Source organism: Trachypithecus francoisi, unplaced genomic scaffold (assembly GCF_009764315.1).
Source record: "Trachypithecus francoisi isolate TF-2019V2 unplaced genomic scaffold, Tfra_2.0 Lachesis_group13, whole genome shotgun sequence".
Classification (NCBI taxonomy): domain Eukaryota; kingdom Metazoa; phylum Chordata; class Mammalia; order Primates; family Cercopithecidae; genus Trachypithecus; species Trachypithecus francoisi.
Window position 1 is genome coordinate 53,158,678 of NW_022681458.1, and position 15,115 is coordinate 53,173,792.

The following is a 15,115-nucleotide window of genomic DNA, read 5'->3' on the forward strand; positions in this document are numbered from 1 at the left end:
TGGTCCAGCCATAAAATTATTTTTTTTTTTCCCTTCAAAATGTAGCCAAGAAACAAACATCTATCTTTGCTTTCTCTGCAGGAAAGAACCAGTGTCTGGATTAGTTCCAAGCCATCCAGACAGCTATTTCAACTGGAACAAGTGACCTTTGGAACAGACTAGAACATAACAGCCTGGCCAGACAGAGGGGAGGGAGTAGGCAGTTGGGAAGGACCCCAACATGTTCTTCTGAAAGCTCATTTGAAATAAGAGGACAATAAAAAGTTAAGGACAGAAATATGAACTTAAAAATATGTCAAGCCAGTAAAAACTGTGTGACCACAATACGGGATTCAAGAAAAGTTAGCGTTTTTAGCTGTCATTCTTTCATATACACTATATATATACATATATATATACACACACACACACACACCACACACACACACACATATATATATATCTCCAACCCCGTGAGCACAGGCACTGTCCCTTAATTACATAACATTCATGTTTGAATCGTCACAGCTTCTTTGACACTAAGTAACCATTATTATTTTTTTTTCCTCTATCAATTGGGCCAGACTTCCTTAGTCTATGATTCTATGGTGATTGTTAGACAAACTTCAATAATTACTAAGAGATTTATTTAGCAAATTATTGCTACAATAGAAGTTAAAATAATAATAAATATTTTATTGGAAATTAGATAATGGTTATCTTCTCCCAACATTTATTTGAAGGCATGCTGTTCTTCTCTAAGAGAACATAAAACATTTAAGTTCACATCATTAGTAAGAAGCATCTAAATAAATATGCAATCTTTTAATGGATGCTTTTGGACAAAGTGTTGTACTTGGTAACAAAGAGGAAGGATGTCAAGGCAATACTTCCTTCAAAATGGTTGAAAAATGGAGAGCAAAGCTTTTTAAAAAATGTTTTATTAAAAATACAAAAAGAAAGATGTTTCTTAGACAATATCTTATTGATTTTACAAAATATACTATCGTAAGTTGATTATGTCCAAGGTACTAAGAAAATAAGAGATTTCAGAGTGTTCTTTCATAGAGAACTTTGTTATTCCAGCAGGTACTGGAAAATATTTTTAAGGAGACAACTTCTATAGCTTCTAATCAGGCCTTCTTGAATGAAAACACAAACCTTTAAAAGTCTTAATGAATATTCCAAGGTGTCTATAGAATTGCTTGAAAACTAGAAGATTCGGTTCAATGAACTTGGCCTGTAGATCTGAATGCATGCCAAAAATATAGCTAAGGTAAAGAAAATAAATTTTTACAAAATTTGTGTTACATAGTCTTGGTGGTACTATTAACTGACAAAAAACACAATGTTAATGATACAGAAATAAGAAATTTGGTTATTTCAATTTATCATGTAATGTCAGAAAAATGGAAAGTGAGCCTTTAAACTCAACTCCTTCTTAAGTATGCCATTAGAATTGGCATAGTATTGATTAGAAGCTAAGAAGTAGAGCAGAACAAAATGAATCCAGAGAAAGACAATACTGTCTGCTACTTACATAATATTCGTATTTCTTAAACTGTATTTTGAAAGCAAGAAAATAGACCATGAATGATTTTAGGAGGTTGTGTTCTTGCTAGATTAAGAAAATCCCACTTGGAATTCTAGAGAAATTATGCTTTTGGGGAGGGAGTTTCATTAGTGGATTATCACGGACCTTAACAACAAAAGATCAAAACATGAAATAAATGTACAAGAATTAAAGTTTGTGTCAAATTTGTGAGATGGACTTTAGAGGGGGGAGATTTTAAATATTTGTCTGAAGTTATATAGGAAGAAGACACTTTCTGCATGAGACACACGGGTCCAAGGGCAATTCCAACTGTGACCATCACATTTATGAGCTCCCTAAAAAGGGTGTAGTTTAGGTGGAGTCTGAAATTCAGTTGTCAAAAATGACTCCAAGATTCTTCAAGTAATTTAACAGAGGATGAAGCCCAAAATCATGAGTAAATATTGAATCTGGAAGTATATGCGGAAACACTGGAATAGAAAAACATAACAGCCAGTTTTTTCAGGGTTATGCTAAGTAACATAAAAACAAATAAAAAAAATCAGTATTTAGAAATGCAACATATTATCTATCAGAAATCCTACTGAAAATACATTCCCATAATATTATTCATTTTTTTAAGAAAAATCCAAATCCAAATAAAAGAACAAAAAGAGATGAAGAAAATTTTTGCCATTGGGCTATTCTGATAAACTTCACACTGGATGTCTGATAGCTGACATCAGGCAGTACGAGGTACCCAGACTTAAACATACTTAAATGTAAGTGTTCCTGGGGAAGTTTTTGGTTCACACAGTGTTGTAATACATATTGGCTTTTATTTATTAACTTATATGCTTCTCATACTTTTACTTTATGACAATAAACTGACTGAAATCAGGGATCCTGTCAATTTAGCGCTACCTGCTAACACATGTTAGCAAACTTGCCTGATGTTTTCTTACCCCATAAAGTACATGTTATTCATATAAAGTGAGTAACAAATGAATTTTATGGAATGAATTGATGAATTGTTTCTTGGTGTTCAAAGGCTGTGCATGTGAGTCCCGTGTCCGTAAAATACTTAACATCATGTTTTAAATTGATTCAAAATTTCTTCATGATTGTACTCTTAGTCATAATCCACATCCTATTATCAAGTTCCACCTTTATAAAACTATCAGCCAAGACGCCCTTTGCATTACTGCTAAGTTAAAAAAGCCTCCAGTTATGAAATTGATATTTACATAATACAGTTTTTGCACCAGATGCTTCTGGTAAAAGGAAGCAAATCATGACCTCTCTCACCAGCAGGATCAGTCCACTGTTTTCACAACTGAATGATATTTGCTCATAAAGCTAAAATGTGTGTGGGCTGCAAGAAATGAAGTTAAAGGTAAAGCCCTTTATTTCTTCTTTGCCTTTCTCTCTGACTCTCTCCCTTTCTTTTAGCTCCATTTATGATCAAGAAAATCTGTTACATAATTAGCTTCAGAATGTGTCTATATTAATTACAGATTATTTAACAAATGAATTATGCAATTTAATTTATTTAAAATCATTTATTTTCAGGAAAACCAAACATATCATTGAGTTTACATAGAAATACAATTTTCAACCAGATCTTCATAAAAACGCACTGGAAAATAAATGTTCATAATTAATGACCAATTATGTACTATTTCATCATGCCAGTAGCAGACTTGATTACCATTAAAAATTGGTAAAGTAACAGATCTTAAATGTGCAAATACCATCTCAGTACTCTATTGTGTTACCATTGATAATAAATGGCCACTAAATATACCTATTACATAAATCTTTTTAAAGTACAATAAAAATACAAATTCTATCTGTTAAAAAAAGCCACTTATATGGCTTCTAAACATCCTCATTATACAAATTTCAAAATACTATCTGACAAACAAAATTATAAAGACTCTTCTTTATGAAACATATATTGCCCTCTAATTAAGGTACAACTTAGCAGATAAAAGAAACTAAACAAGAAGGCCCATATATACCATATAACATTAAGGAAAAACAGACAAATATATATTGCATAAGCATATTTGATTTCTTTTCCTAGTGAAAATGTACCTTTAACACTTGAAGAAAATTCCCATGAGTAAATGATAAATCTATTTTTGAGGGTTACCCTAATTTAAGTCACATTTTCATTAATTTAATTTATTTACCTTATAATGTGATGAACCAAGTTAGAAATTTTGACCATAAATGTTTGCTTTACTGAGTACAAATTAGTCTGTTATGTAATGGGTAAAGGTATAGGAAACAAATATTTTTAAAAGTCTAGGTTCATCAGCACATCAAGAGTGAAATGCAGGAGAATTTTATTATTCATGTTCAAGACTAAACTGAGCAGTAACGAGGTTTTTTTTTTTTTAATGAGATTTTTGACTTTAACAAAACAAATACAAATTGAATTTACCAAATAATATTGATAATTCGTATAGAATGGGCATCACAGATTTTAAAGTATCAAAACCAATGGGGCATCACAAAATAAACTTTGGTGAAAAATATCTTCATCAAAGAAGAAAATATGAGAAGAGTAGTCCTTATGTAGTGAGAAGAAATATATTTGGTAAAGTAAATATGGGTAATAGACACTGAATCTATAGCTAGCATATATTCCAAATGTTTTTTAGGGAATATCAAATCAGATGATGCTTAGATGTTATAGTAATATAACTTATCTCATTTGGAATGAAATTTAAAGTTTTTTTAATAAATAGCAAATTTTCATTTTTTCATTATCTTTATAAAACAAATTAAATATTTAGAGTATAACTGATCATAACTAACATCACCTTGCATTTACTAATAAATACTCTAAATACATTTGGTTAATTATTGGAATTTATATCCTTATAATTTTACCTGCTAGAAATTAGTGATCTTGTGGCATTATGTTTAAAGTTTACATTTTCCCAGTGATGTGAACAGTATTTGTACATAAAATGACATCTGTCTAATGAATAGTAACATGTTTGTTGGTTTGAAAACAGACCATGTTTAGTTTGGCATTGGCATATCTCTTCAGAATTTAAAGTTATCTTTAAGGTATGGCTTTTGGGAAATCATTAATAAACCAGCAATCTGGAAAATGAATACAAGTTTCAAGATGCTAACTAAATAGAACTCAGACACAAGGCAGGCATCTGTATAATGTGTCTTTCGATTACAAATTCATATACAGTAGAAACAGAAAGGAACATAAAAGTATGATCTACTTTATAGTAAGTTGTTTATAAAATAAAAATTATAGATCAATAGTGAAGGTGAGGAAATTTAACTGAAAAAATGTTCAAAATATTAAAATATTCAAAAACATATTGGCACATGAATAATACCTATCTTAAAGTAATAATAAATGACATGTGTATAGAAACACATTTAACATGAATCAGGATTTCTTGTTCTTGATGTCAGCACCTACTGTCTAATGGGTCGAGACAAAATACTGTGCCTTCAAGAGTTAGTCCCATTTTGAACCCCTCCTGTAAAACAGAATAAAATCATTAATATCCAAAATGCTCACAGCAAAGTAAAACAAAATAAAATCAGTGAATAAAAAAGACTACACACTGAAGTTGAAATATTCATGCTTTGACCAACTAATAATAACTATATGTCAAATGTTGACTTGTTGAATTTTTATATAGGTGTATAAGCACTGGTAGTTCTTTCAGACCCATTAACACTTTAATGTTTTAAATATATGTGAGGTTAGCATGCATGAGAGACAGAAGAAAATACATAAAATTAAGATACAGGTTTCTTTTTCAGAAAAGATTAGTTACTACATCATTCTATTGCAAATGAAATCTGTTAGCTTTAAAAATTATTATTAATTTAAATATTATTAAGATAGTTAGACTTCAAATTGATGAGAGGTTCAAGATATCCTGATGATTTTCACCTTTTCTTCCCGGTTAGCACTGACCAGAGCCTTCGTAAAATACTTCTTTTAAATGGAATGCCATATCCTCTGTGCAACATACAACTGCAGATTATTTTGCCATGGAGAAACCTTCCCCTACTAGCCTTGCTGTTGCTTGCAGCGAACTGGCTTCTTTGACTCCTACTCTCCCTTGCATATTTTAGAAGTTAAGCTGTCAGCCGGGCGCGGTGGCTCAAGCCTGTAATCCCAGCACTTTGGGAGGCCCAGACGGGTGGATCACGAGGTCAGGAGATCCAGACCATCCTGGTCTACATGGTGAAACCCCGTCTCTACTAAAAAATACAAAAAACTAGCCGGGCGAGATGGCGGGGCCCCTGTAGTCCCGGCTACTCGGGAGGCTGAGGCAGGAGAATGGCGTAAACCCAGGAGGCGGAGCTTGCAGTGAGCCGAGATCGCGCCACTGCACTCCAGCCTGGGCGACAGAGCTAGACTCCGTCTCAAAAAAAAAAAGTTAAGTTGTCTTTGATTTATTGAGTGTAAGAACACAATTGCTATGAAAGTGTTTTTCCACCAAGATTTTGAGTTAAAAGTTAATGGCAAAGGAGTCTGTCCTTCTCCACTCCCATCTCTCTATTTTTTTAATTGCATAATATAATTGAACTGCGGGTCATCTCTTCTTACCACCTTTCCTCATTCCTACCCTTTCTTGTAAATCTCTACACATGGGCCTACAAAAAGATGAAAAGCACAGACTTGCACTGATTGATGAAAGTGGAGGTTACATTGTAAGTCTCCTTGTAGAAGCAAATGTGGTAGTGCTCTCTATATACTCTACCTTTTTTTTCTTACTAACAGAACTGAAATGTTTCAGAAAGGTAACTTGTAATTTCCAGTGGCCATGTGACACATTATTGGCAAATAATATGCAGACAGCAGCGTATTCCTAAATAAAAGAAAATGTCTCTTAAAGGTAACCATTGGTTTTCACCTCTGCTTTGGGTGTTTTATTCAATTAGACTGACTATATTTACTTGTATGTTAGCTAATTGTGTATCTTTTTGCATCTCCCCAAATTACTTTTATTTAGAATAGTTATGTAAATGTTCTTATCTTTCTCTAAATCCAGTGTAAACATCATCATATCGAGGAGGAAGGCAGTTACAAAGCTGTAAGCCATACTTTATTTGTTATTAATGTTCAAAGAATATTCTTCATTATGTTTACAGTACAGAGACTACTACTATATAGCAATATAGTGATGTAATCATTGTGAAAGTTTTTCAAAAGTCTTTCCAGTACTTGGAATACAATCTTTATTTAGTTGAGTAAATATGAGAGTACTTTTCATTATTTTTTAAAAATCTATTCTTATCACAAAATACATTTTGTCATATTTATTTATATTTCTCAAACAGCCAGCAAATATTTAGAAAAATAAACACTTTATAATACTGTAAGTAAATTTTTCTTTAAAATTATTTTATTTGGATATCTGAAGATTTGTGTATTATGTCATCTTCTGGTATACTATAAACAGTAGAGAGATGATACATTGATAGACAGATAATGACAGATAGAAGAGAGTGGAAATGCTTGATACCATATGGTACTTTTAAATTGTATCAGTTCATTCTGCTAGTAAACCAGTATCACTTCAATTACCCTGAAAATACTATTTGTCAATGTGTTATCAATATTGGAAAAGCAGAATAGCAGTCAAAGTAAAATAGAGGTTAATTACTATTTTAATAATAAAGTGTTAGTATATGACTTATGATAGTATCTATCTCCATATTGACTTTTTAGGGATTCTTACATATTGTAAGGTTTCTTGATTTTCTTTTTTCCTAAGATAAAATTTCCCACACATTTCCTGTCTTCTTCGTAAGTCCCATTTTGCAAATCACAATTTAATAAACTCTAAATCATTCCATATCCTCTTGAGCTTCAAACCTCTTAATAAAAATGATACTTTATTTATGTAGTGATGGGAATTACCATAAGCTAATGTCACACAAAAGAATGATTAAATAATTAAAATATTATTCACCATATGAGTTTCATATGTAATATTTTTATGAATTTTCTTATTTTGAAATAGAAAAGCATATCAAGGAAGGAAAAACCACTGCACTTTGAGATATGTCTTTTTTCTATCTATAGAATTTTAAAAATGATTTTAATGATAATATGAATATCTATATATTTATGCCATAAAGTTTTTTTATGTAAGTAATTTATTACGTATATAGTTTTCTATCTTCCTCTTTTCATCTTTGCAGACCTTGATTATTCTAAATTCCCACAAAACTAATTTATTATGACTATATAAAATGCTATTAATTTTTACAATGATTGCTTCCCAGCATTTTAAAATTACGAATAATGTTGACTAGGTATTTTTATTCATAGAGACCGAACACATTTATAATTACTTTTTCTTCAGAATAGATTGCTTTAAAGTTTTGATATCAAATAGAAATAAAAGTATTAATAACAAGTTACTCTTTAAAGAGATTGCTAGGCCATAGTTACCTCTGAACTAATTCTGGCCTACCAACAATTTACAGTACCTGTTTTATTACACTTTCATTTGTACTGATTGATTATTAGTTTAAAAAATAATCTGCTAGATTAAAATGGCATTACAGTTCTTTATTTGATTTGTATGTTTACTTTGATTAGACAGAACATGTCTACATATGTTTAAGCCACTTGTGGTCTTCTTTTGTGAACTAGTGCTTTTTCATGTATCTGTTGATTGTTTAGTTTCCCAGTCATTTGTCTAATTGCTTTAATTATGTTACATATGTAATGTATTTATATAGTTTTAGACAGTAAATGTTTAAAAATTGGATATAATATGTCTATATTTTTCTTTTCCTTATGAAATTTTCTTATCAATTCAAAAGTCTGATGAATATTCAGTAATATTTTAAACATCTTAAAATGTTGATTACTTCTGAAATTTATCTCGGCAGTTGCTGTAAGTTTCAGCAGTACATTGATCTTCTCCCAGAGTACTAGCCAGCTGACTTAACACCACTTGTACGTGATTTTTTCATCCTTTATGAACTTGCCATGCTTGTTTTTTAATGTATTAAATTATTATAGCTCACATGTTACAGTGTGGCCTATCAATACTATTCCACTTATCTTCCTGTTGGTGACATGTGCTGGACAGTTTAAATTATGTCAAATCAAATAGCTACATTATTGATTTCAAATAAATGTTTAATTTTCTAACTGCTTATACTGAAATATGGTTTAACATTTCTGCATAAATGCTTATATGCATGAGACGTTTCTGTGATTTCAAACTTAATAATTCAATTCTCTTAAAAGTAGCTTAGTCACAACACTCTAAATGAAAGATGAAAACTAAATGTCTCACTAGGCTTATTAACTCAATATGGCATTCACAATCCACTGTACTATATTAAGTTTTTATAGGATATGCAAAGATATAGTAGCTACATGTGTGCATTAGATTCATTAGGCTAGCAAGATTAATAATAAAAGCCATCATAGAGTTTAGATGAAGAAAATATTATTTTACTTTTGTTAAAGTGACTTTGCAAGTAAATCTTGGACTAAAAGAAACAATCATGGCCAAGTATGGTGGCTCACGCCTGTGGTCCCAGCACTTTGTGAGGCCTAAGTGGGTAGATGGCTTGAGGCCAGCAGTTCAAGCCCAGTCTGGGCAACATGATGAAACCCTATTTTTAACAAAAAATACAAAAATTAGCCATGCATGGGAGTGCATACTTCTAGTCCCAGCTACTCAGGAGGCTGAGGAGGGAGGATTGCTTGAGCCTGGGCAGTGGAGGTTGCAGTGAGCCAAGATCACGCTACTGCACTCTAGCTTGGGAGGGGCGATAGAGTGAGACTCTGCCTCAAAGAAAAGAAAAGAAAAGAAAAGAAAAGAAAAGAAAAGAAAGAAAAAACAATAAAGTGAACAATGCAATAGTGACTAAGTCATTGAAAAATAATCTTAAAATATGGTTTATGAAACCTCTTTAAACATAACTAATTATCAGATATACCCATATGAAGTTGTTGTTTGAATTTTTATTAAATAAAGCATGCAAACTTTAAGGCTTCAGCTTTAAAAATTTGTAAGTTGTTAAAAATTGTTATAAAAATAATATACCAACCATCTCTGGCGCTACCCACCATGAAAGCAGTAAAGAATTAAAAAAGACATTAAGAAAATATTAGAAGCAGCAAAAGCAAAAACACCACAGTTTAACATTATTTGAGTGCCACATCACTCAATCATCTCAATACAGTGCATCTTACACTTGGTTCCAACAAAATGTGGAAATAGAGGCTTATCCTTAAAACTCAATAATTTTTTCCCCAATTTTGGGAAAATCTAAAAAATTCATAGAAAAGTACTCTGTATGACTTGTGTAACCCTTGAGAATAAATACTACCACATAAATATTTCTTTGTTACTACAAAAGCATTAGTACCAGATAGTACATGTTCAATGGGTAAAACTAATGTAAAAGGAAAGGAATTGATTTCATATGAAATACAGCATTCTTGCTAAATTATCATGCATCATTTGAAAGTTTCATAGTATTTGAAATATAGAAAAGAAGTAGGAAATCTGTGCCATCAAACAGTATACATGTTGAAATCAACAGAAATTTGAAAAGGTGGTTTTAGCTTCAACCAAATAAGATCATCCATCCTCGACTGGGGTTGCAATTTGACTTTCATTTAATTTATAATTTATTGAATTCATAATTTTACAAAAACTATAAGGACAAGTTGTTTATAATATTTTTGTCAATATTTAAAAATTGTAAGTTAATACTAAAGATCTAAAATAATTTTTTATGTAAAAGGGGATTAAGAATCATTTAACTTGAGAAACACTGTTTCAACAGATTCTTTGAAAACCTGAAGGCATATGTTAAGTAATTCAACTTTTAAATTCAGGCATGTTATTACATCTAGAACAATAATGAATTCATGTATTACACAGAAAATGAGATAGCTACACAGCTGCAGTCAAAAATGAGTAAAAGGGCATTTAAATTAACTTTCTAAGAAGGATTGTAATTATCAGTGATAGATCAGAGTTCACCTATAATTGTTTTTTCTAGGAAGTGAGGCATAGAGAATGAATGTATTAAGCCAAGACTAATAAACAAAAATACCTCATTCTCCTTACTTTAGTGTCTTCATTGTCTCTTCTCAATCAGCTTCATATAATTGGTGTCTGTCTGGATTCTACCATATATAAACTTTTTGATGAAAAATAGGATATAATAACTTCACCAAAATGTACAGGGCAAATATAAAGAGAAGACTTTATTCTGGGGTTTATAAGACTATTTTTAAATCATGGTCCATAGTGCAAAGCGTTTAAAACCAATTTCTGTAAACTGCAGACCAATTTAGAACAAAAAAGTAAAAGGAAGAGAAAGAAATGAAAACCCAACTGAACTACATTCCTAAAGAAGTTGTCACTGGGTGTCTGCTTTTTAAATAAAAGCCCAAAAGTTATGAACTACAGCTACAATGCTTCTTTTCAGAGAGAATAATTTCAGTCTTACAAAGATTTTCCCTCATCTACCCATTTACAATTTTCAAATTCGTAATTGTTAAGACTGAGATCAAACCTTATAAATCTAATGCAATGACTTTTTAACTCTAGATTTCAAAACAATGAGCCATTAGAATCCATGCCATTTTGTATTAAAAAAAAAAAAATGAACCATCTTATTGCCATTGTAAATTGAACCATTAAAAAAACCAACGACCTATCCTTAGCATATGTAGGAGTATTTTTAGGACTAACTGTACATTATTATTTTAAAGTAATTATTTTAAGTGAGTTTTTATAGTGAAAATAATTAAAGGAAACCATAGTTTTGGTACATAACATTCTCTTTGTTCCATATCAAAATGAAATAAATCATTTATGGGCCAGTCAGTCACAATAGTCACCTGCATCTCATCTAATTTTGATTGAATATCTGGAGGGAAATCTGCTGCTCCACAGTTAAATGGGTCAAAAGGTTCTGCTCCAAACAGGTCCCGTTCTAAAAGGAAGGAAATAATTTAGTAAATGAAATAACAAGTGAGCTGGAGTGAGTCAGATTTCAAAGGCAAGATTATATAAATGAATATTTACATGATCAAATGAACCACTAATCCACACTTACACTGTATGTGGGGCTTTCCTGAGCTTAGACAAGTTAAACATTAATAAGGAAGAAAAGATCCATTTTATGATATTAAAAAGTTTTATTATAAAGAATTATTATCTAGAGAGCTTTCTGTGTTTTTAAGGAAGATTTCTTAATATCAAATTCACCTGAGCTGATAATTAATATGTTACAACACCTATATTTTATTGAAGCAATTTAAATTTGCTAAAATTAATGCACTATTCATTGAGGCTACCCTAATTCCATTGATTGATGCCTTGCAACACAATAGTTAAGCAATATGCAGGACTAAGTAGACTTGTAAGGAGCTCTACTCAAAGTTCATGTACTCTTATCTCCCCTTTTATCCAGAGAAAATTTTAAAGCACATTGTCTCATGTAGTATGAAATATCACCTTTCTAGATAGTCACAATGAGATAGTTTCTTTAAAAATGCCTCCTATCCCAGAAATACATTTCTTTTTTAAAAGCAGCAGGGATGCAGTGTCAAAAAAGCTTTCTGTACATATGTTCTAAAGTATGCACTACTTTTTTTTTATCACTAAAGAAGTATCAAAGTCGAAATTGATGTTTGTAATTGATAGATTTGGGCCTATTACGGAATTTTTAAAATAAAACATTCTTAAGGAATTTCTTTCCTCTGAATCAATTCAAATGTATCCTTAATTGGAAAAACATTAAATTATATATGAAAATGGGTATTTATAACATATTCATACCTTCATTTTGCAGAGAACTTTACATTCTCTAAATTCAATGTCATGTAAGAAATAATATTTATGCTACTTGATTTCTGCCATATCCTCTAAAATCACTCTGTGATTCTCATTGTGAAGGAGTCTTACTTTTCCAGTCTTCATGTCTTTTTTCCAGATTCTTGTATTAAATAAGTTAATAAATGTGAAATTTTTACAAGCTCCTTGTACTTGCAGGTATTGTATAAATAAGGGGAACATAAAATTTTTCATCCAAATGCAGATACTTTTAAAAGTAAAAGGAGCATTTTCAATAGTTACACTGGGTAAAAATCTATAAGCCAGGTCTATCCTAATAAAATGGGAATTTATTGTTACCTTATATATAACTGATGAGTATTACTATTGTTGTTATTTATTTTCTTCAGTTTAGTGTTGCTCAGGCAATCAATTGAAATTTAGCTTTCAGAGGATCCTTTCTTCAGAGAAATGTCCTGGTTTCCACTACACCATAAGCATACTGAATAATGCTTTTCACCTAGTAGGTGTTTGTTAAAAAATGAATTAATGAAAGGGAAGATTTGGTCAAAAGGTTCCACTTCAAACCCATCCCGTTGTAAAAGGAAGAAAAAAATTTAGTAAACAAAATGACAAGAAGTGACTTGGAGGGACTCACTTATATAGATTATGTCTATATAATCTCTATTTCTCTGTCTATATTTATTAAACTTTGATACTCAGGAATATGTAGACACTGAAAAATCTATCAAGGTGTTACTGCAGCACTCTTGTTACGCTTCAGCAAAGAGACTGGCAGTGTTTTACCCTTGCCCTAGAGATCTGTGGAACTCTGAACTTGAGAGACATGATTTAGGGTATCTGGCAGAAGAAATTTCTAAGCAGCAAAGCATTCAAGATGTGATCTGGCTTTTTCTAAAAGCATACAGTCATATGCATTCACAAAGAGATAATATGAAATTGGAACTTATGTTTAAAAGGGAAGCAAAGCATACAAGTTTGGAAGATATGCAGCCTGACTATGTGGTAGAAAAAGAAAACCCACTTTCTAAGGAGAAATTCAAGCCTGCTGCAGAAATTAGCATAAGTAAAAAGGAGCTGAATGTTAATAGCCAAGACAATGGGGAAGATGTCATCAGCACATATCAGACATCTGCAGCAGCCCCTCCCATCAAAGGTCCAGAGGCCTAAGAGGAAAAAATTGTTTCATGGGCCAGGCCCAGGGCCCTGCTGCTCTGTGCAGCTTCAGGACTCGGTATCCTGCATCCCAGCCACTCCAGCTCTAGCTATGGCTAAAAGGGGCCAAGATACAGCTCAAGCCATTGCTTCATGGGGTAAAAACCTTAAGCCTTGGTGGCTTCCATGTGGTGTTGGGTCTGCAGGTACACAGAAGACAAGAGTTGAGCTTTGGGAGCCTCTGCCTAGATTTCAGAGGACGTATGGAAATGCCTGGATGTTCAGGCAGAAGTCTGTGGCAGGAGCAGAGCCCTCATGGAGAACCTCTACTAGGGCAATGCAGAGGAGAAATATAGGGTTAAAGCCTTCACACAGAGTCCCCACTAGAGCACTGTCTAGTGGAGCTGTGAGAAGAGGGCCACCGTCTTTCAGACCCCAGAATGGTAGATCCACCAACAGCTTGCACTGTGTGCCTGGCACTCAATGTCAGCCTGTGAAAACAGCCATGGGGGCTGTACCCTGCAAAGTCACAGAGGTGGAGCTGCCCAAGGCCTTGGGTCCCATCCCTTGCATTAGCGTGCCCTGGATGTGACACATGGAGTAAAATGAGATAATTTTGGAGTTTTAAGATTTAATGACTGCCCCACTGGGTTTCAAACTTGCATGGGGCCTGTGGCTCCTTCGTTTTGCCAATTTCTCCAATTTAGAATGGAAACATTTACCCAATGCCTGTATCCTCATTGCATTTTGCAAGTAATTAACTTGTTTTTTATTTTACAGGCTCATTGGTGGAAGGGACTTGCCTTGCCTCAGATGAATCTTTGGACTTGGACTTTTGGATTAATGCTGGAGTAAGTTAAGACTTTGAGAGATTGTTGCAAAGGTATGATTGGTTTTGAAATGTGAAAAGACATGAAATTTGGGAGGGGCAAGGAGTGGAAAGATATGGTTTGGGTCTGTGTCCCCACCCAAATCTCATCTCAAATTGTAATCCACACAGGTTGAGGGAGGGGCCTGGTGGGAGGTGATTGGATCATGTGGGAAGTTTCCCCCCTACTGTTCTCATGATAGAGAGGGAGTTCTGACGACATCTGATGGTTTAAAAGTGGCAGTTTCTCCTGCGCACACAGTCTCTTCTGCTGCCATATAAGATGTACCTTGCTTCTCCTTTATCTTCTGCCATGACGTTGAGTTTCCTGAGGCATCTCCATTCATGCAGAACTGTACTCTTTCGCTTATAAATTACTCAGTCTGAGGTAGCAACTTTATAGTAGTGTGAAAACTGACTAATACACTAGTGTTATTACCTTGTATTTACAAATTAGTCCTCCAAAATAAATTGAATACCTAACATGAGCAATGTATTTTAAGTTCCTTAGGGGAAATGAATATAATATGGGCCCTGCCATGTATTAAAGTCTTAAGCTAAAACTTCAGAGTTATATTCACAATGACTTAATATAAGCTAGAGAGAATGCAATCAAGCAGAATGTGTAAAACCCTCCTTTCTTCAGTTTCCTTTTAGACATAGTGACTGATTCATGACCATTGAGAATTATGCTTTCAGTTTCTGTCACAAGGCACAGATGGATAT

The 15,115-nt window shown here is 32.7% G+C and overlaps 1 protein-coding gene across 5 annotated transcripts in view; it reads right to left on the reverse strand.

Moving 5' to 3' along the window:
* Window positions 1-3,055: 3,055 nt before the first annotated feature.
* Window positions 3,056-15,115, reverse strand: part of GULP1 (GULP PTB domain containing engulfment adaptor 1) — a 319,039-nt gene continuing 306,979 nt past the window's right edge. For 2 of the 5 annotated variants that reach the window (XM_033230913.1, XM_033230915.1), the window contains 2 exons: window positions 11,409-11,503; window positions 3,056-5,037 (listed from right to left, as the gene is read on the reverse strand). In XM_033230913.1, the coding sequence (XP_033086804.1) occupies window positions 4,966-5,037; window positions 11,409-11,503 (167 nt within the window). In that variant the 3' untranslated portion in view covers window positions 3,056-4,965. Of the gene's footprint in view, window positions 5,038-11,282; window positions 11,504-15,115 lie in introns of those variants that run through there. The other 3 variants (XM_033230912.1, XM_033230911.1, XM_033230914.1) reach the window with 2 other exon arrangements.